Genomic DNA, 23,462 nt, shown 5'->3' on the forward strand with positions numbered 1-23,462 from the left:
CAAGGTTTTGTTTTGCCCTCTTCAAACCATGCTTCATCACGCTCCTTACATTCTTAGACTCCATTTGTTTGAAAGGCCCACCCAAATTTTGGTCCAGTTTACCTTAATGAGAAGCTTGTTTGTGTGTCACTCTGTTGCATGGCGCTGGATGTGGCATCTCTTGCAGTGCTGGAAGAGCTGGGGTTTATGAGAGGATTACAGAACAGATCATGAACCATGATTTAATTCTGCAAAACCTTATTCATGTACCTAGCTGTGGGCACAGCAAGTAGTTCCTCTGACCACGATGGGGCTCTTCTGTGTCTGAAGCTCACAAGCAAAGGTCTGAGCAGGGCCATCGTCCGTTTCAGGGATTTTCAGAGAGAAGTTACAACCTTGTAGTAATTGGAACAGGAAGGAAAAGGAAATGAAACAACTACATGCTGTTCAAAAAAGAGCATCAGACAGTTTGAGAATCAGGAAGAAGTCACCATCAACAACCATGTAATTGCAGCTGGAGATCAGGGGTGGTTCTGACAATCCCTTACTTTTCAGAAGTGACTCTTCTCTTAGTAATGGGTGCATTGTGTTTGTTCACTAAATGCTTTTTCTTCTTATAACAGCTTTTGTTACAAAGCAGTTTGCCTTGTATCACGTCATTGTTCAGTTCCACTTTTAAGTATGTGTCATTTTACACATATGTAAGTTACTGTATTTTATAACAAGTTTTTTTTTCCTCCCAGTCTCAGTTAATATATGGCTTCACAAGAGGAAAAAACACCTCAGCCCTTTGCAGACATCTTCAATGAAGATGAAGCTGAAAAATCCTTTCTGTTATCCAAGCCCACTTGCCTAATTATCCTTGGAAAGCCAGTAAGATCTCTGATAGAAGGTTTTTTTTCAGATATTCTGCTAACAATTTTACTTTTCCTTTCAAAACATTAGTTTAGTAACAGTGCCAAAAAGATCAAATACCTACTTCTTTATCTTTTCCACTTTGCAGATCCTGCAGAGTGTGGTAAAGATTCTGGTCTCATTTAAGGAGGCTAATTTTTGGCCTGAGTGACCATTCAATTACAAGTAGAAGTAGTACTGTAATTTAAAGTCACATGTTGCTCAAAACCTTTCTTCTCTTTTCACATCAGCAACTGGATTGTTTTTATGTTATTTCAGTATTCTAACTTTAAAAAAAAAAGTCAGGTTAAAGACATAAATAGGCATAAAAGAACCTTCAGGTTTATGTACTGACTTACAGACATGCAATGAGGTGTTAAGTATTTAAATGAACTTTGATGTAATTATATGTCATATGTTTGGGAATAACTGAAGTCTGCCAAGCTGTCCTGAGAGGGAGATCTGTGTTGTATTTTAACTACAATTCAAGGTCTCTCTTTTTCTCAAATAATTTGTGGCCTACTTTACTTAGGAAAATTTGATGTTTTGCAATCACAGACTTCTCAGATTTCTTTTTCCCAAATGTAGGAGGCTCTACAGGTGTTTTTACATTAGTGCCTTAGTTTGCTGAAGGGGGTTCTTTTTGGTGCAAGTTTGCCTTATGTCTATGCTGAATCTGGTATGCACTTAAACATGCTACTGGTGCCCTGAAAGCTGCAATGAAAGTGTGAACACAAGGTCCTTTAGCAGCTTGCCCTCTGCATTTGTGTGTGATTCTGTTAGGTACCACAACAGAGCCTGAAATGACTGCATGGAAATCCGCTTCACGCTGCCTAGCAGGTAGAGAGATAAATGGTGCGCTCCTAGAACTGGCAACCAAACTTCAATGCTAGTTTACCCACCAAACCACGCCCCAAATCAATGCCATAGTGCAAAGATACAGCTACGTTTCCTTTCTTCAAAGACTTTCGCCAGGCTGGAAGGCTTCCAGTCCCTTGTGTTTGCACAGGTCTGCATCCTTTCTTACTCCTTGGGTCCAGTTGCTGGGTAATGCTTGGCTGCAAATCTTTACATCTGACCAAAATGAGAAAGGAGGTAGGGTGGTGTTCTGCATGGGGATCAAACATCACAGTGAGACTGTATAAGGTGATAGCCAACAAGTGTGCCTTATGGTCAGCATGAGACTTGAAAGAGTGCTCAGTAGAAATCTACAGTGGACTGTCTCACCTAGTTTTAAACAAATGCCAAATTTCTAACTTTACATTAAAAAGGTGACTTTACATTTTTATAGACCAAACCATCATAAAATAGTCATTGAAAGACAATGCAAAAAACATACAAGAAATTTAAATTCTTATCTGAAATCACTGCCTTCAGTAGATGCTTGATATTAATGCACTTTTTTAAAAAGGGTTGAAATTGCACAGTCCTGGCCAGAGGACAGGGAATTAAATATTCTATTTTTATGATAATATCTTTTATTGATATGTCTGATGCATGTCTGAGCATCTATCTTAAATAAGATACATTTTTTAAACTAAAAGCATAGTGCCATTTAAAGCAAAATGAAATACATATATCCTCATCACATCTATAAGATGTAAGATATGACTAGGCTGGAGTGTTTGCAGATACACTGTTAACTGGGAGTGTGATTTACTTGTGGTTTTTTACTATTTCTTTAATCACAAAATTTATCTAGGGCAAACAGACTGTCAAAAAAGGTCTTCTTGTATGGCCTTGGAAAAAAGGGCATAATCCCAAGGGTGGAAGATGGTGAGTTTTGCAAAATCCCATTCAGGTAGCTGTATTATTAGAGGCCTCATTACTCTTGGTTTTGTTGGTTCCTCAGGAGTCATGTAAGTGATAAATATTTTGTCAGTATATAAACCATATTTGTTGACTAACAAGGGAAGTTTTTACATATTCATTGTTTTAGTAAAAGCATACTATCCCTACAGCTGAACAAGTTTGCATCATAATTTGCTTTAAGACTGAAGATAATAAATTTTAGTCCTAAAGAGTTTCTCATATGAATTTATGCGCAAATGATAGCTGAGTTTTACGTAGAATTTAGATAGAGTTACTCAGAAACAAAGTCAGTGTAATTATTTTTGAAATAATAAACTGCAAAGGACAGTAACAGTATATTAGTAATCCTATGCTGTATAAAATAGAGGACGGTATTAAAAAGAGTGTTTGTGTTTGCCCAGTGCGTAGCTCAGAGGCTCTAATCCTGATCCTGGTAGCTTTTAATTGTTTTTATCACATGAAAATATATTCTTTATTGTGTAATATGTTTGGGGTTTTTTTCCTTCTGCCTGTTTTTCTTTTAAATGTGTGTTTTTCATTTTAAGGGTTCTGGAAAGAAAACCTTAGCTAGAAAACTAGCACAAATATGGAAATGCATTTTAATAGAAGGTAAGCATACGCTATATTTGGAACATTGCATTGGCTTCACAATAACTTTTGGTTTAGAATACTGATAAGAGCCAAGTAACCATTTTGCCAGAAATACAAATGCTGAAATATAGCCTTTTAGTTAGAGAGAGGCTTAGAAAATCACTTTTTTTTGTCTCCAGAAGGAGATATAGGTAACAGATAATAATCAAGTTCTTTCCCCAATCCTGTAAGGTGATTCATGTGACCCTTCTTGTTCACATGGAGGCAAGTCATTCAACTCCAGAGAGCACAGAGAGTTTCCAACACAGACCATGAAAAAATAGAAGGATCCTTGTGTTTGGGCAGTGCCTAATACAAGGCAAGGGGGGATGTACTCCAGGAAACAGAAGCATAGCTTTTGTGTCAGTTTAAGTAAGAATGGAAGGAATGGGAGCCGGCACTTTAAATTTCTAAAACAAAAACATCTGATGGCTTATTTCAGAAGATGTAGTTAATTTCTCCCACCATGCATTTTCCAGAATACAAGATATTATTTCATTTTCTAAGCTATCGAGCTCCATTTCTGACAGTCCCTCTCAGCAAAGATTTTTGAAGATCTGTGGAGTAAAACCTTTTGCTTACAACGTTACCAACACATTGCCGGAGATTTTTTTTTTTTCATTTTGAGGCATCTCAGTGAGAAAGTAGGTTCCTACTAAAAATAATTAAGTCTCTGGCAGTTTTATTTTCTACTAATTTTGTCAGCAGTAATGAAAAACATTAAAAAATCTGTAATTTTTTTAAAGCCCTGGTAATATTTTTTGTATCTGTGACATTATATTCACAAATCTTGATTCATTCACTTAAGTTTTATGAGAAAAAAACCTTTTCCACTAAATTTGTCCTACCAGTTTGAAGGCTAATATAACCTTTTTAAGTAGAAGAAAAGAAAGCACATAATAACCTTCACGATGAAGAAATTTCTTGGGTGCCTCTTTGGGGACACCAAATTATAAATCTTATTTTACAGTAGATAAGTGTACAGTTGTTCTGATTATGAACTAACTCTTTATATATTGATTTTCATTACATTTTTTCTTTAAAAAGTGCCCTGTAGTATTTTTTATTGTTCTAATAAAAGCCCTCTAGTGGACAGTGTAACACTTCACATCCCTGTGAATACACAGGCTTATTTATCAAATGAAGTATCTTTATCTTGTTTTGAAGATTTGGAATTATAGTATGGTAAAATTCAGCTTAAATAAAGTGCTTTTTTGCCTTATGTAAATATAGACTTTTTAATTCATAGGATTGTCTACCAAAAAGTAATACATGGTCCAAAACATAGATCAGACCAAAATTGGCAGGCACCTTAGGAATGTACTGAAGGCAATCCACACTGTTTGAATGCATTTAAATCATTACTGACAAATGTCTATCAAATCTAGGCATTCTGTCTCTGTAACACAGTCTTTTCCATTAGAAAGTTTTTCGTAATGACTGATGTAAATCTCACTTACTGAATTTTTATGCCTCATTTCTAGTAGATTCAGAATTATTCTTTTCTTCTTTTTCTCATGGTATTTCTTTTATCTTCTTTTGTGTACTGTATCCACTCATGTGTACACACAAACATATTTCCTCAACTTTTGCTAATAGTTTTTTTTTTTCATTTTCCACATCAAAAAGAAAGAAACAAAGAAATTCAACATACAAAAACATGAATAATATAGCTCAGGAAGGATCTCCGGAGGTCATTGAGTCCAACCTTCCACTCAAAGCAGGCTCCACTAGAGAAGGTTGCTTAGGGCTGTGTCCAGTTGAGTCTGGAATATCTCCAAGGATGGAGACTCCACCAGCTCTCTGGGCAACACCTTCCAATGTTTGACCACCTTCATGATGAAAAATTGCTTCCTAATTACCCCATTGGAATTTCTCATGTTCCTACTTGTGTCTGTCGCTTCCTGTCCTATCTGTGCTTCTGTGAAGACAGTGGTTCTATCTTTGTGCCTTCCCATCAAGTAGTTAGACAGCAATAAGAGCTGTCATGTTTTCTCCGGGCTGAACTAGGCCAGTTCTTTTGGCTTCTCTTAATATGTTCAACACTTTTAATCGTCTTGGTTCCTCCACTCACTTGTACTCACTTCAATGTCTGTCCTGCACTGTGTTATTTATTTAAAAAATAATCAAAGTCAGAGAATAATTACATAGGAAAGGTGTTCACAGACTTTTTAATTCGACAAAATACTTTCTATCCATTTAGCCTGGCCCTAAATACAATGGCTGTTCATTCAAAAATAGTCTGGTTGCTTGGAGCACACATACGTATTTGTGTGTGTGTGTGTGAATGTATGTATCTCTGCATGTACATGTCTGTATAGAAACTATTTTTTTAAATTATGTTAATTTTATTCTATCTGATGTGCTTTCTCAGCTTTGGAAGTGATTCAAACAAATATTCAGGAAGAAACAGAATACGGGCTTAAGGTAAAGGTCTAATCTTCTATTGAGTTTTGTCACATTCTTAACAAATATAGATTATGTAAGACTATGTTTTGCATTTTACCTTAGTGTCAAGAATTGCTTTTTAAAGGTCAAAGTATTTCTGAAGAACTGGTTACAGAAATGATTCTAAAGAAGATTGAGTCACCAGAAGTTGCTCATTATGGTAAGTGTATTTACTGCCTAAACTTCTTAGAGTGAGCTAGCTTTAATTTTGACACACTTTGCGTCCATTACTGCTCAAATATAATTAATTTGTATTAGAAGGTACCATCCTTTCTTGTGCTGCTCAGGTTGTGGAATACCTGTAAACTGAGAGTGTATTTAGGGATTCATTTACCAATATGAGAGATCAGAAAGTGTCATACCAATCCTATGTTGTGTTAATTTTGGGAAAATGAATTTGCCCCAAATTTTAGGTGTTGCTATGACTCTCATTTGACAATATTATCTGGTTAGAAAAGTGTTAGGATTTAAAATACAGGTATTTTTTTTGCTTGAATACTTCTATAACAACAACAACAAAAACCCACTAGCAAAAATATTTTTAAAATTTTAAATAATTAAAAAGAAGGAAAACAGACTATTTAAAATGCAAAGTATTATGGTTTGGGATTTTGTTTTGTTTGTCTTACAACATTGTTTATTCCCATTGCATTTTGTCACCGAGAGTAAGATAGATGAGAATAGTATTGGCAGTGGTAATAATTCTTCCTTTTGAGGAAAGATTATGTCATTTGAGGCATTTAAAACTAGTGCCGCAGATCTTGCTAGAGTCTGAACCTGCTTTCCCAAAGAGAAAAACAAATATACTGCTAAGTAGAAAGAAAGAAAAAGAAAATGTTTTTTTTCTTTTTCTGGTGATGACTTTTATTTGAAATTTACATTATAGGAGAGAGACAGGTATAGTGCTAAGAAAATGTTAAGTTTTTACTGCTCTGAAAACTAGCACACTTCTATAAGATTTCAGTTGCAATGCTTTTTATTCCTTCTCTAGTCCAAGACTCAACAGTTTTGCAAAAGATGCAGCCTTACCTGGTGAGGCTTTTAGAACAGTAGGCAAAAGACAGAGAAACAGGGAAGAAATAAAAAAAAAAAGGAGACTATAAGAAAACAAAAACTCGAGGGAAGAAGTAGCAAAAGAAATGCCACTCTCTTAATCCCTATGTCAGGACTTCAACAAAAGCCTGAAGAGATGTCTGTGTCATCTGAGTTCCCTCCCCTCTTTGAGTTAGTCTGATGATGAATGCCCAAGAAGTGTGTATCACAGAGGACCACAGAGATCCTAGAGACTGTAAACATGACTATAAAGTTGATAAAAGTTTGGTTCTTGTAGCCAAGCCATTTTCTGTATTACAGATACCCCAAAATAGCAAGGAATAGAATAACCTACACCCTCAGTATTTTTCCTACCAGCTAGAACTTATCTCCAAACCAGCTTTTGTTAAGTATTTTCTAGTTCTAATCACTTTTCATTTAGTAACTATTATCTTAATGTAATCCTTGGAAAGCTTAAGTAGGCTTTCAACAGGAACTAATCAGTCAATTCGCTATAAATTATTCATTAACGATTTTAGAAACAGAGTTGTGTGAGAGGCTGAGGTTTTAACTTCTAACGTTTATTTTTAACATTGTAAAATACAAGTTTCTAAACAGTACACACAATGAGGAATTCTTTTCAATTATATTCTTCAACCTAAATACTAAACACATATTATGTTGGAGAATGATGTGTCAGAGTGACTCAGAAATGCCAACGCCAATGATAATATTTAAAATTGTCACTAAAACCAGATTTTATTTTTTACTTCTGAAGGAGATCAAATATGAAGCTTCTAAGCTATTTCTTGACATAAACTGTGTCTTTTTTTAAAATAACGTAGGCACTGAAAAATAGCAAGCATTACTTGGTTTTTAGGGTACTGTAGGTAAGAAAATATAGAATTATAACTTTTACATAGCTGATAGGCTTGCTAATTATTTTTTTTTAATAAAACAAGAAAACAACCAGAAGTTCATGTCGTGTTAACCTAAATAATATTTGCAAAGGAAAAATCTATGCTATTATCACAGGGGAAAACTGCTCAATTAGCATGATTTAAATCAAATCAGGACCAAAGTTTTTATTGATTTATTAATGGCAAGTAATTAACTGACAAGCCACAGCACTAGGCACTTGCCAAATGTTAATAAACACCTAAAAATTTCTAAACACCCTCCTAAAACTAATTCCAAGGAGTATACTCAAACTTGCATCCTCTCTCAAAGATGGGTGGAAGCTAAAAGTACACATTCCCTTTTCTGAGAATGCATGTTCACCTATTTAAGCACGTTTTCTGTTGGAAATGTGGGTGCGCTGGCTCTGTCTGTGTGTGCCATTTCCTACAGTCTACTAATCCACACACCAGTGAGGAAGCTCCTCAGGAGGTCACACACACACTCAAGGTGTGGGTCAATATGTGTTTAACCCTGTTCTGTCAGTCTAGTAGTTGAAATGCAGGTTACTCGCAGCACCCAACAGAGAGGCTGCTCTGTCAGGCCTAGACAGAAGGTTGTAGAAGGTTTGTACATCAAACCTCTTTTGGCTGCTGTTCTTTTACCTTGTTCTTACTCTAAGGTCAGTTTCCCCAGTAACAAATTTTAATGCTTCTTTTCAAGATGGCTCCTTCTCTCCTCAAAAACTTCTTGGTAATCCCTTGGTTACTATTTGATCTGGTTGATGGTAGGTAAACTTCATCATTCTTGGTCTCCTCACAACGTTATCGGTCTGGGGGCAAATATCTTCTCAGAGAACAGTTTGGGATAATCTTTCCCCATGTTACGCTCCCATTCCTCCCGCCTCAGCTGTTGTTATCTGGGGTGTCTTGATAAGCAGAGGCTGTGGAGACTCCCCACATCTCACTACCTGTTAGAATTCTCTGAAGGTATCAACAACTTGGAATACAGGATTTTAATTTCCTAGAGGAAGAACTATCCACTATGCTCTCACTTGCTTGTCCTCTGCTATAAATTTTGCATCTATAGATAGTAGCTTCCCCCAGGAAGGAGGAGTCTTCAGTCCTAATACCTCTTGCAAAGACTGCTGCTGTTTTTGTGCTGCATAGACTTGCATTTAAATGTTATCACATAAAATTCTAGCATTTGAAGCCACACCATTTCTCTAAGGGAATATTCTCATTATTAGCCTCAAAAAAATCCACCTGATTCTTGTTTAGTCTCACATTCTGGCCTCATTATTGAGTTCCTTGCTGTACAGTAGTTCTTTACTGCTCTGCATGCAGCCATTAGTACTCTCCTAAGAACACGAAGCCACAAGTTCATCAGTTGAGCTGAGCACTCTAATTCTAGGGAAAAGGTATTGTTACAACCGTGCTTGGCGTACATAGTTGGTGTCTGTCTGCCAAAGGGAACTCAGCATTGTGAATCCTGAGTGAATGGATGCTTACCAAGCTAAGTGCCTCAGTTTGCATACTGTGTGCATAGTGCCTCCTTTTGAGAGGATTTAATATCCAGGAGCACTACGTATCCCAGAGAGTTGTTCAAGCTCCTTTTATTGCCCATAGAAGTGAAGACCTTTGAAGATTGTATAAAAAGCGTAGACTCCTAGTTTAAATGCTTTGTATCGTAGAGTGGCTAGTTTTTGCAATGCCTTTTGCAATGCCTTTAAAGTGTATTAGTGGCAAAAATGGTCACTAAAAGCTTGTTACTTTTTAGTCACTACAATGTCTGAACTAGGGACGTGAAACAGGTTGTATGAGTATGATCTTTAATGTCTACATGTTTCTTATATTTCTTAACTGAGTTAACAAACTTTGAGAGTCCTATATCAAGTTGAAAACAACACACTTTTTTGTCTGTATTTCATCTGAAGTAGACATGGGTGCACAGTTTTTTTAATACTGAAATGTCATGTACTTGGTTTAAAATTGTGCCAGTAAATAGATGTATTGTTTAAAGCAGATGAGTATAACTACTCCTATATTTGAAATAACCTTCTAAAATATATATTTCATAAAATGTGTTTGGCAGGTTATGTTCTCAGTGGATTTCCTTCTCTCTCAGAGGAATACATGACTGTTTCACAGCAAATAGAGAAAATAAAGAATCTGAAATTAAAACCGGATCTCCTGATTAACATTAAGGTAACATCACCTTCAGTAACTTGCTAGTCATTTTTCTAATTATTAGTAGACTCGTATGCTGCATAAGTCAAAAGGTAATATTTTCCCTTGTGCATTTGAGTATAGTATTTATTTATTAAGGAAAAAAAAATTCTTCTCTTTTGTATTGGAATGGAATTACACTAGTTTGTTCCATTATAAGCATCACCCATCTCCTAAAACTTCAGTAGCAGTTGCAGTCTTTGCACCTCTACCAATTAGAAGATAAAAGTTTTCATGAAAAGAAAACTTTGAACGACATGATTTTTAGGGGATTTTGGATACAGGTACATCTGCCATTCATGTATTTCAGGAAGAAACTTTTTACATATGGAAGTTAGAAAGAAAATTGTTTTATTTTTTACTCACTAATTGTGAAACTGCTTCTTAGTTATTATTAATTCATCTAATTTACAAAACTCAATTTCTTCATGAGTAGTAATGTGACGTAACAGATACTTTACAAAAGTGACTCTGATATAACCAGAGAAACATAAATCATTGTTAGTGTAGGATTAAGAGGACTTTCTCAATGTAACTTAAAATAATGGACAACTTGGATATGTCCATATTAGTAAATAAAACAAGGCAAGGCTGCCAACTTGTTTGGCAGAACACAGCTAACCTGTCTTGTGAGTCAGAATGGGGTGGCCGTGTCCAGAGTGCCCACTGGGAAAGGCCCTAGGCCTGTGCCATTTTCCAGATTGTGCACAGCTATTATTCAGCAGGGAGAATACTAGCTAGCCCACACCAAATTTTGCCAGACTGCATGCAGACCAAGTAACAGTATGTATAATCACGAACAAGGGTTCAGGCCCTTCCTCTTGCAAAGTTGTATTATCAAAAACTAGATTATTTCCATCTTTTACTCTGAATGTGCAGAATGAGCTGCCAAGGCAACGCTGAATAATCAGCTTCTGGTGTTGTGCTCCGTTCTCATTGGTATTTTGATTCTAGTTGTCATATCTATGTGGTTTGTCAGATGCTAAGTTCTGTGCATGGACCTAGTCTATCACTTTGCCAGATTTAAGTCCATGTTTGCTTTATTGACAAGGTTCTTCACATTCCATACTTTTGAGATTTAGTTTGTTTGACCATGCATAATGAACATTTGTGAATATCTAGTTCTAACCTTTTTTTCTTTGCTCATGGAAAGATCTTAAAACATAAGAGAAACATATTTTTGTGCTACTTTTAAGGCAGCTTTGATTTTTTCGGCTACAGAAAGTCAATCTTTGTGTTAATACCAGGTAGTGAGAAATCCCAGTTCTTGAGAATATATGTTGTATAGTTTCATGTGCAACGGTGCAAATAGAAGAGGGATACTAACTACACTAGAAAGAAAACTAAGTTCTTGACTTCATGTAGTTCCTCTGGCAAGAAAACTGAGACTGAATGCTCATTAAAAATCCTTGCCCCAAAGTCAAATGAATAATTTTGCCTTTGATTTCAGTGGGTTCAAGCTGTTTTCACAGCTATGTCAGAATTTTAACCATTTTTAGTATATCAAAAAGAAAGGAAGAAGGGAGATTTTAGATAACTCTGGGAATAATGAAATATTGCTATTAGTAGACCAATTTAGAGAAATTTTGTGTCTCCAAGAAAAAGGACAGAAGATGCACCTTTCAAAAAAGAACCATATCTGGTCAAATTTCTCCTTCCCTATTTCAAAATGTGCTATGTCATATAGCAGTCATGTCATCTGTATGACTCACTGTAGAATTATAGAAATATACTGAAATATTTTAATACTTCAAGGGATACCTCAGCAAATCAGTGTAGTGTGCCTATTGCTAGCAATCTGATTTCAAAAGATCTATATTTTCTGTAGAAATCAATTTTCCATTTCTGTAACAATTTGACCTTAACAACTACAATATTTTCTTGTTATCTTAGGTCTTTCATACATGTTTGAAGGGTAGGTGATAGTGATTAGGAAAGGAAGAATGATTATTTATTTTCTATTGTGCCCCACCCCCAATTCCATAGTAGAATTTTAAGATCCTCATCTTGAGATCTGTTGGAGATCAAGTACAATTTAGGACAGGTCAGATAGAAGCTTTATTAACTTCGATCATAGTGAGCAAACGTTCAGACAGCATCTCCCCCTCGGATCCCCTGTTCATGTTTAGTTAGGAATGTTTTAGTTAGTTAGGATAAACTTCTTAGGCAGACCTCTCAAATCTTAAATTTTAATAATTTTACCACCAAAGACCACATCCAGATTTATCTGTGTTTAATGTTAAACTAAATTTGTGTCAGCAGAGCTTTTTATGGAAAAACCATTGGTTACTTTTCCAGAGCTCCAAACTGCTGGCCTCTCAGCTCTATTATTACCCAAAAGCATAGTGCCGTTATGTCAGAGGCACCTAGTAAAATTGACTTAATCTTGCTCAAGTCCTAACCACTTTGGCATTAATTGCAAGAGCAATCACAAGCCTGTCTGCAAACTACTTTTATCCATAAACTACACCTACACTTGTTATACCACAAGGTATAACTTGCATGATAAAATGTGCTCAAGTAGCGGCTACACTGCTGATATGGAATGTAAAATGCTGATAGGGAAAAGCTATGCAAGTCTTTCTTTAATATTTGCTGCTTTTGAAAATTTTGTGTTGACTCAGAACGTTGGTGGAGAAGTTTTATATGAATCCAAATATTTGTCCAACAGATTCCTACTCCACATTCTGCAGTATCTGGAAAGTAATATTATTATAGCAATACAATACACGTGATTTCCTTATAATTATTCCCTGCTAGTGTTCAGACTATGATTTATGCCAAAGAATATCCGGACAAAGGCAACACCCTGATTCAGGGCACGTATATCAGAGGAACCAGTGGGATCCTAACATTATGGAAAAGCATAAGAAAGAGAAAGATCAGCATGAAGAAGAGAATGAAGAAGAAGAAGAGCAGGAAGAAGAAGAGGTAAATATTGCTAATTTCTAAGCAGTGCAAGTATTATAATGTACTCTAGACAAAGAACAAATTCTGATATTCTAAAATATCACCATACTACATTATGAATTAATTTCGCTGACTGCTAATCTTCATTCAGTTTCTGTTCTGCTTTACGAGATGGTGGATAATACTTAATTGGTGGGTTTAAATGACAGGAAATGGTGATTATTGTATAGCTTAACCTGGATTCAGTCTCTAACTCAGAAGTCACTGAACTGTTTCTTGCTATAAGTTAAACGGGTGTATCAGGATAAAAATGACTCTATATTGTCTGTTTCTTGGCCTAAGAAAATAAGAGTTCTTAATTTTTGTTTATTGTAGCAAGTTTTACTAGTACTTGCAGCATACTTGCGTGTTTTCTGGGTTTGGTGTTAAGCTACTACAACAGGATTTTCTTTTCTTTCATGAAGGTATTAATTTTGAATACAGGTTGAATTGTTCTCATTTATAATGCTGTCCAGAAACTTATCAATGTAAGTTCTAGGCACGTTCCTCTCAGTTTGCAGAAACCACACTTCATCAGGATAGGATCATGGTCAGCAATCACTGGGTTAATACTCATTGCAGTACTCTGGAAAACGACTTTATTTACCTTTGAGTAGAGTTAAGTATTAGTTTACTACATTAGTTTATTTCTGTATCTTGAAATGTTTAACTTTTCATTCTGCAGATTGCAGAAGATCCACTTAAGATGTTAGAATTTTTGCATCAATTAGTGCAGAGGCCTGAAGATGTTCTTGAAAATGCTGAGGAAAGAGTTGGAATGTATAAGGATATAATGCTTCCTCATTTAGAAGTAAGAAAAAGCTAAATATTATGATTACGCATAACAAAAGATTGTTTAAAATACCTTGAGCTATTTTTTGCCTTTTTTTTTTTGTTTGAGATTTATTGTATGCAGGTGGGAACAAGGCATGCTACAGCATAACCCCAAGTTCTGAAATTCATACTGAAATCAATGATACAAAGTTGTCATCTGTAGGTGTTGTTTCTACTCTAGAGTCGAGATAAAGTAATTGACTTTGAGTTTAAGAGTCAAAGTCGACCACCCAGAGAGGTGGTGGGGGCCCCATCCCTGGAGACATTCAAGGCCAGGCTTGATGAGGCTCTGAGCAATCTGATCTAGTTAAAGATGTCCCTGCTTACTGCAGGGGGGCTGGACTAGGTGACCTTTAAAGGTCCCTTCCAGCCCAACACATTCTATGATTCTATGAAACCATACCTGCCACCACAGGCACATCCTTAACCTGGGAGGTGAAGTATTTGAAGAGCCCAGTGTACCGTCACTATTACTAGAGTCCATTCTAGCATGCAATCCCATAAGAAATCTGCTCTTTGCATCCATTGCCTTCCACTCCAATAGATTCCCTTCCTCATCTGCTGCATTGCCTGCAGATTTATATACCAAATAATTAGCCCATCAGTTTGCTTTATCACCTATTTAATTTCTGCAGCTGTGACATTGTTTTTTTCTTTCCTTGTTGTATTCAGGAAAGTTGGATTTATTATGTATATTCCCCCTCCGCCCCGCTTCCCTCCCCCCCCAAAAAAACCCAATAAAACCCCCAAGAACAGGTCCAAAGCAATAATTCATTCTTTTCTGTTTTCTTTTTCTTTAATCTCCTGGTACAAGCAACTGGAAAAGCCTCGTGTTTGCTGTGAAATTGACAATTGCTGTTTATTCATGCCCTTCGATTTCCCTATGGATTAAGTAAACCTATAGATAAAATTGCGTAAAACTGGTATAATGTTCTTTTCTAGAAAAACAAATTTGTTACTGCTGTGACGGGGAACGCAGAAAATGTGATATCTTTAATCATTATACAATCTCACACGGATTTCTCTTAAGCAAACTAACGGAAAGGTGTTTAGATTAAATTACTTTAGGATGTACACGAAACTTCAACACTTTCAACATTAGTTAGTAGGTCTTACTTAGGCTTCACTAATGATGAATGTATTAGTGAACGTATTTAGTGGTCCACTAATCCAATAAAAGAACATAGGGGCCTGTCATTGGCCCTGGTAGAGGTTCAGATGATGAAATTGAAAAAAAAAAAGCTTATAAGATGTGCAGTTTGCACTGAACTGGGATAGGTAGATAGAAAGAACTTTGGAGAACAGACTTTGATTTATTGATAAGTTGTTAGGATGAAATTGAGTAGAATAAGTGTGAAATATTACAGTTAGGGAGGAAATGTAATGAATAACATGAAATAATTGGCTAGACCTCAGTACTGCAGACCGTCTGCAATCTGTGGGGTTTTAGTTCATCGTAAACTGAGTCAATAAATGTGCTACCATTGTACAAAAGCAAATATTATGGATGTACTAATAAGACCACTGTATATAAGAGAAACACAAACTATTATCTTCTCTGCAGAAGAGTATTAGAAAGAAGTAATTAGTTATCTATTTCTGCCAAAGACAGGACAAATAATTTAATTTATAGTATAGAAGACTTAGACTAGATTCAAGGAAATGAACTCTGACCATAAGTGTAGTGAAGAACTGGAACAGATTACCTAGAAAGCTGTGAAGTCACCTTCACTAGGCTTTTTCGGGGTTGGGGTTAGACCAACATCTGTCAGGAACAGAGTGAATGTTCTCAATGCTCAGCCAGAGTCATTAACAATGGACATGGGATGTCTATTTTAGTCTAATTTCTTATTTACTAATGGGAAAACTGAAAGTAAGAAAAATCAAATACGTTGTTCAAATTTTATGGAAACAGAGTCGGGACCAAAATGAGAAGACTGGTCTCATGGCTGGTGTTTCCAAGAAATCTGTTAATTGACATTGTCACCATTTTCCAGCAGCGAATTAAGGTATTTCGACAATTAGAAGTTGTAATTCATACACAAAGTCTTACTATATCTAGATACTGTGTAGCTGTCTTGCATTTGAGCTAGGATATTTAATCTTTTTTCTGAACCGATTGTAACTCCAGTTTTAGAATTCTCTCTGTATTATCCATCACCAAATAAAAGTTTCCCTCCAGAAGATTCTATGTCATCAGTACAATGAATCTTAGTTTTGATGAAGTCCACAGGAGTCCAGCCTTTGATATGTATAGGAACAGAATGAGCTTCAATGTCATTATCTGGTTAACTATACTCAATTGATGAGTATGTCTTTGTTCTTAAACAGGACTTGATGGCTGAACAGGATTGCCAATATCTTATGGAACTGGATGGAAATCAGCAACCAGATGATCTCTTTATAGTAAGCAATGCAGTAACTTAGTTAACCTCCACTAGAAAATAATTTCTCCATTCTGTAGATTGTTTTCTGTATTAAGGTGTTGGCAAAATTTTCAGTTGTGTATAAAACTAATTTAATTACTATTAGAAAACATGACCTTTGAAATGCTTGCTTTTGTTGCTCTGTTAAAACAATTATAAGATTCACTGCACTGCCCCCAGGCTTACATATATGTTACATATTTTCAGGCAGGCTACAAACTCTTGTATTGTATCCATCTGGTTTTAGCTCTTTATTTTGTGTATTAGTGTAAAATATCATTATTAACACGAAAACTTAAAACATTTTCGGTATTATATATTTACAGAATTGGCTTATTTTGTGCCGATGTCTAAAATAATGGCAGAAATTTTATGAACTTTGTTATTGTTTTACAGTGTAATAGCAGACACTTCATTCTTTCAACAATTCTACTGAGTGCTTTTGTCTAGATTTTTAGCTCATAACATAGCAACTCATTCTCCCTATTAAAAACTGCAATGATAAAATTTGAAGGTAAATAATCTTATCCTCTGCCTCAGAAATAAGAGTTGCTTCAAATCAGAACCTAAACTATGGGGTTGAAAATGAAGTGAGAGATTGTCTTTGACAATGTAGGAAGTGAGCTGCTTCTGCAGTTTCCCCTCTGTTTGAAACAAATTGAATCAATTACAATTCTGTAAGTATTATTTCAATTTATGATTAACTTTACTACCAAGAGTAGTCCTATGGGGAAAAAACCCCACATTAATTTTGCAGAGTTGGAGCATAACATTTCCTCATTTACAATCTGTTTGTGAACATTGCAACAGAAAATTTATAGTAAAGGCAATCAAGTTTTGTAATGATTCCCACCATTTTACCTATAAGTGAGGCAAAAACCTATTATGAAACTAGTGCAAACAACAAAATTTGCTTTTTCATTTAAAGTACACTTGCATTCAATCAAGATTACATTCAGGAAATACTTCAATTAAATTTAATATCAATTGATTCTCATTGGCAGACATCTGGTTTAAGTATCTTTTGAAATAAATTACCCAAAGCTGTATTACTTCCGAGCATGCATAATCTCATTTCCTAAAGAGATTTTCCTCATTTTTAGATTGGAGCTCTTCTGAATAGTTCCAGTGTTTTGTGGGAAAGAATCCTTCACAGCCTATTCCTTTAGAAGCCTTGGGATTCACAACATAATGAGGACATATCAAGACTGTGGTTCAGCATTTTCCACTGCCTGTATCTACCAAATAGCTTGTTAAAACTCAGCTCAATAACTAGCTTGACTCCAAGCTAGAAACTGGGCCTTAATGTATATGTAACTATTATATAAATAATAACTTACAGTTTCATAAATACTTTGGGGGTCCTTTCAGATCACAAAACCGGTTCCGATTAGTACTAAGTCAAGAATTATTTTCTCTTCAGTCAGTGGTAGTTCGACTTCAATCTCTGGGTGTTCGAAATGCAGCTCCTATAATTAGACTTCAAAGCCAGCAAGAAGAAATGCTGGAGGGACTGGAAAATGTAAGTGTGCTTTTCTAAAATGTGATTGACTGTAATAATGATAAAAATATTTTTTATTTTCTGCTGTAAGCTTATAACACCTTTGTTTCACAGCAACCAGATTGTTTTACCATGCAATAAGGGCATTTTTTGAGCCTTGATTTTCTAGAAATGTGAATTTAAGATAATTCTGGGACTGAAATCCACTTAAAAGTGTTAGAAAAGAAAAAAGGTCTGTCATAAAAAAAAAAAGGTGATTATAATAACATTTTGAACAAAATGTTTGTTTTAGCAATAGAGGAAGAATGAATTCGTTCTAAGAAAAGAAACTTTAGCCCAAGGAGAACAACCTCAGCAGCCGACTCTTAGCTCAGTCTTTATTCTTTTCCTGAATGAGAAAGAGCATGCTAATACAAATTCAGCAACATCCTACATAGCTGAAATCACATACATTGTATTTTCTGTAATGAATTAGAACATGACAAGTTAGTGCTGAATTTTTCTGAATCGTGACGATTGTAATTTCTGTCCCTTAAAACTGAAAAACAGAAGTCTTTCCATAAATGTCTTCACCTATGTTCCCTTGCAGTCATCTTTCCTATTTCTTAAACAAAACTTTGAATATATTAATGGTACTGTAACTGGGAGACCCCGCTACACATTTTCAGATAAACACCCCTCCCTTCACTTTTCTCTTTTCTTAGTCCCTGACAAATTCACAAGTGAAGGACTTCCTGTGACAGAGGTCATCTATATTTAGTAGGTAGTCAATTCGTGTGTTTGTGTTAGTATATATGCAAGCTTTTAGCATCCACAGTATCTGGGGCAAGGAGTTTTGCAGCTTAACTGGACATTATATACAGAATTGCTTCCCTTTGTGTTGAACCTGCCACCTTTTAGCTCTGTGTCTTCTGGTTGTTGATATGCAAAAGTCAGTAAATAGTTTTGTTCTCTGTATCTGCCCTTTAATAGCTCATGATTTCAGACTTCTGTCCTGTTCTTATGCAGCTATCTTGTTCCTGGACTGAAGAGTTCCAGTCTACTTAATCTTATTTGTTCTTGCATGAAAATCTTTTTCTGTGATTGATCAATCATATTACCTTTTTCTGATTTTCTTTCTAATTCTACTGCGTACTTTTTGAGATTAGGGTAGCAGAATGCACTAGCTGTAAAGATGACGGCAGGATTTATACAATAAAAAAATAAACCTTTATCTTCTATTCTCTCTTTGCTAAACATTCCTAACATTCAGGTTGGTTTTCTGACTGGTCTTGGGCATTGACCAGATGTTTTCATGGAAGCATGTATTGTAATTCCAAGGTCTGTTACTGAGTAGTGACAGTCAATGGCAACTCATCATTTTCTGTATAAAACTGCTGTTTTAATGCCTGCCTTCCTAGATTCAGTTCTTCAGAGCCAGCATTTGTCTGTACTATTCTGAATATTGTAGAGTCACCACAAACTTCAAGATTCACTCACTATTCACCTTCTGTAAAAGGTCTAATAAACTTACTCCTATCACATGACATTTCTGCATGCCTAAAAGAGATATTTTGGCCTTGCTATTCCCCTACACAGACCGTGGTCCTTTCTTCACCCCCTTTAGAAGAAATCTTGGCCATTTTCTGTCGTCTTCAATAAATGGCTGATTTGTACCTCATTATCATTTTAAAGTTGTGAAAATAATAAATGAAGCCTACAGGAACTATTCTAAGTACTATTTTTATTAAATAAAATTGAAAAACTAAATAGTTTCTCCTTAAAGTTGTCCTACAATTCAGAAATATGTAATTTCTAAAACATATTCTAAAAAGCATGATGTGGGTTTCTTTCTAGGTTTGCTTATTTTCCAACAAAATATTTCAAAAAAGGCTAAGAACAAGGCACACGTATCTTCCTACAAATATTACATTTGCTGTTATTGCTGTTTTAATAAACAGGATGAACTTCTCCGGGTTCTGTCATCTTACAAACTAATAGCACACAGATATCGATGGCGTAGAAGCAAGTGGGGGCAAGCATGTCCTGTGGCCCTAAAGGAAGGTGATATTGTAATGGGAAACCCAGACTTGGCTGTCAGGTTAGCAGAATTTGACACTTTTTGTTTTTATTTCCATTTTATAAGATAACTGTCTGTATCTGTCAGCTTCTCTTCTGTTTTAAGTTTTCTAGGTAAAATGTATGTACTGTCATCCCCAGAAGCATTGAAAACATTTATGTTGAATCCACGGCCTTACCTGTTGCCACCAATGCCACTTCCTCCTTGTAAAGTACTAGTATTTGGTCCTCCATTCTCTGGAAGAACAACTCTTTGTAACCTAATTGCACACAAATATAAAGGAAAGGTAGGTTTACAAATTTCTTATGTAACAAGGGTATCATCTGAGGCTTGGGAATCAGTTAAGCACATTCTTATTCTTGTTCTGTTATTAACACACACATTACAGAGGAAACATAGTAATGTAGTGAAATTCATTTGTATAAAAGTAGCTAAATTTCAAAAATATGTTTATTTACCCTCTTATGTAAGGTGAATATTTACGTGTCAGTTATTTGCCTTAGCACAAGAATATTTTGAATAACTTTGGTACCTAAGGTAATGAAATGTAAATGCAAATTCAAAATTATTTTTAAAACCCCTGGACTTGAATTATATGTAAATTTCTCTGAAATTTGCAGAGCTTTTCCAAATTCATTTCATGGTATAGAAGTCGGATCAGATGCTATATTTCTCTTCTGTGATATTTTAATTTTTTCAAATCATTTCACTAGGTTCTTGATATGGCCAAACTCATTCAACCCCATATGGAAGAAATAAGAGAAGAAAACATTGAGCAAGTGCGAAGAGATACAATAGAAAAGGCTGTAACAGCAGTGAAAAATAGGTTGGAATTAGAAAAACAGTCAAGCGAATCAGGTGAATAAGGTGTTCTGTGGTCTTTGAAGCTATCTTATTTAACTGAAGCAATTGCTGTCACTTCAACTTACAAAATACTAGAGAAGTTATTATGGTTGTTGTGCATTAAATATGAATTAAAAGAACATGCAGTGAAGGGAATAGCTGAGTAGAATCCAGTATTTTTGATATTATATATAAATCCTCTGAAGTTGAGGGCTCTATGTAAGAGTTTTCTGAGCTATTTTTGAAAGAAGAAATTGGTTCTGATTGATACTGGTTGGAAACTTTCCGTTTGAATGACTTTCTCACAAGTTAAATCTCTGTAAAATTGAAATTTTCTTCAAGAAAGCAGTTTGTCAGATAGGCTGATATGAATCCATAACGTACAGATTTTCCACTTTGGAGCAGCCTTCCGAGTATGCTGTCTCAGGTGGCACATTCACAAGACTCTCCAGCTCAGGTCACATTTAGACTTCTTAAGCTGCGCAGGTTTTTGCAGTTTGATATATTCAGAAAATATTTTGAAAAGGTGAAAATAACATGTTCTTTTAATATCTGTTAAACAAAATTTGGATTTTCTTGTTGCAGGAAATCTTGTGGTTTTTTTCAAAATTATTTCTTTTGACATGAAAATTTTCCATTGAATTGGACCTGCTCTTTCTAATTACCTGTAGTTACGGTTCAAATGGACAATCAGGCCTTATTCCACTAAGTAAGGAATCACCATATTCGACTTACTCATGGGTAGACACATATCTAACAAGAAGTCAGAATATTCCTCTGGTGCTGCAAGACACAGAAGCTCACAGTGATACAAAAACCATTGGTGTTGCAGTAAGAATAATGGTGAACTATGACACCAAAATTAAAACCATTAAACAGTGTTATGTTCTAGAGTCCTGGCTTTGCAAATACTTTTGAGGATAGATATGTGAAATTATATTAGGATTAATAAGAACTTAATCCTAATTAATAACCTTGGAGAGCTCAAGCAATTTTATTGCAAAACACAATTACAAATAGATGAAGGATGTAAATTGTCAGAGAAAATAAGAAAGCTTCAGAAGGGGAAATTAAATATTTTTGGAAGCTTGAATCTAGATCTAGGTAACTATCCCAGAAAGTATTTCCTATTCCTAACAAAATTATTTAGTTAATTACCTAGTAAATTCTGCCTTTTGAGAGAATTAGAGAGAATCACTAAAAATTACGCAAAAGACTTTTAGTCCGTTTAATTAGGTAAATGACCCCCTGACTGTCCTGAGTGCTCCCAAGTCCACTTCAGGGATAGACAGTGATGCTACAAAACTCCACTGAAGTCTGCAGAGTTTCTGTTTACTGTCAGAGTAGGTCAGGAGATTGAAGCAGTTGGTGCTGAGGACTCAATATCCATGTCATGCATGGAGGACTTTCAGACTAGCTGTTTGTGATCTCACGGGCTGAACGCTTAATGGTTTCAGCATAGTAAATGTGCATCTGGAAGGAATCAATTAGTTTGCATGTTCCAAGACTGCTTTGCCATATGTACCAAGGCATGGGAAGGATCAGGAGATTCACTTAAAACATACTCTTATGATTCAAACTAAAAAGGTAACATATACACACTCAGATGGTCTCAGTTTGTTGATGTGCTTACATGACATCCAGCTCAAACATTATTCTGTTTGAGGCAGGGGAAATAGGGGAGGGTATTAAATCTGTTGAACTGAAGAAGTGTTCAGGACCTGGTCTAGTGGGAGGTGTCCCTGCCCATGGCAGGGGGGTTGGAACAAAATGATCTTTAAGGTCCTTTCCAACCCAAACCACTCTACGACTCTATGATGTGTGTATTTTTAAACTTTTTTCTGTCTTTTGTCATATTTCTGATCTCTTTTCTTTTAAGGGGAGAAACAGGCATATAAAAACTAGTACTGCTAGAGCACCATTTGTTTCTGACAGGCTGATGGGCTGGAAAAGTGCTTGTGATTCCTAGGAGGCACTGGAGGATTCCATAGACTGGGAGGCTGCAGATGAAGAGCGGGCTGACATGTAGCTTGTTTAGTCAGATGGATTTTGTGGTGAAGTATTTGTATAAAAGGCTTTCCTACTGATCTAGTTTTCTGTGAAAATAATATGATTTCGTAACTATAGGAGATTTGCAAGAACATAGTAGTGTCAAAGAAGCAGATGATTCCGAAGAAGCCACTAAATCTGGAGAGGGAATAAACTTGGAAGAGGGGATTACAATAAAACCTGCCATCACCTCAGAAGGTAAAGAGTAAATCTTAGCTATTTTAAGCATGTCATTCCATGCCTTCAGCATGTCTTGCAAATTAAAAATTGAAAGATAATATTTTTTTCCCTCGTTTGTAGGACTATTTTAATTTTTTTCCTTGTTGCTAATACTATTGTTTCAAGAAAACTAAAATGAAATGGTGCATTTTGTCATTGAAAGATATTGACCCATTAATACCACATTAGTACTCAGGGGAAAAAACTCACACTGACCTTTGTAGGAGCTAAGCATTTTGAGGAAAAGTTTGGTATTTTCATTTACTTATCTTTTTATGTCATAAGATTGCTTCAGAAATTTTTAATTCATAAGGAGAATAAGTGTTAATTCACACACAAACAAAAAAAAAATAAGCAAAGAGAGGACCTGAATTCAGGAGTGGGAGTTTTTGCCTCTTGAATATAAGAAACTTGAAAGCGTGCTAAGTTTTAATTAATCTGTTGAAATATGCTTAAACAAATGAAATATGTTTGTAAGCATGACATGGTTTACAAACAGTAGTATTTTCTTCATACAGAACAGACTGACATTTCGTCTCAACTAAGGAAGACCAATTAATGGACATTAATGAAATATATTCATAAGGATCTAAATGGAAATTAAATAAACATGGATTGTGAGAAATTTACAAATTTCTTTGTCTTTTTAAAGAAAACATTTT

The 23,462-nt window shown here is 35.5% G+C and overlaps 1 protein-coding gene across 3 annotated transcripts in view; it reads left to right on the top strand.

The window, feature by feature from the left end:
- The window catches only part of AK9 (adenylate kinase 9), a 75,064-nt gene that overhangs the window by 751 nt on the left and 50,851 nt on the right, over positions 1–23,462 (top strand). For 2 of the 3 annotated variants that reach the window (XR_012586259.1, XM_074580964.1), the window contains exons 2-14: positions 723–852; positions 3,231–3,294; positions 5,690–5,742; positions 5,827–5,923; positions 9,787–9,899; positions 12,681–12,851; positions 13,555–13,680; positions 16,035–16,109; positions 17,553–17,651; positions 19,571–19,710; positions 19,795–19,975; positions 20,403–20,547; positions 22,660–22,779. Coding sequence is in view for 2 of the 3 variants with exons in the window: in XM_074580964.1 (XP_074437065.1) it covers positions 736–852; positions 3,231–3,294; positions 5,690–5,742; positions 5,827–5,923; positions 9,787–9,899; positions 12,681–12,851; positions 13,555–13,680; positions 16,035–16,109; positions 17,553–17,651; positions 19,571–19,710; positions 19,795–19,975; positions 20,403–20,547; positions 22,660–22,779 (1,501 nt within the window). In the remaining variant the exon portion in view is untranslated. Of the gene's footprint in view, positions 1–722; positions 853–3,230; positions 3,295–5,689; positions 5,743–5,826; positions 5,924–9,786; positions 9,900–12,680; positions 12,852–13,554; positions 13,681–16,034; positions 16,110–17,552; positions 17,652–19,570; positions 19,711–19,794; positions 19,976–20,402; positions 20,548–22,659; positions 22,780–23,318; positions 23,429–23,462 lie in introns of those variants that run through there. The other variant, XM_074580965.1, reaches the window with a different exon arrangement.

This window comes from Larus michahellis, chromosome 3 (assembly GCF_964199755.1).
Source record: "Larus michahellis chromosome 3, bLarMic1.1, whole genome shotgun sequence".
NCBI classification, from domain to species: Eukaryota; Metazoa; Chordata; class Aves; order Charadriiformes; family Laridae; genus Larus; species Larus michahellis.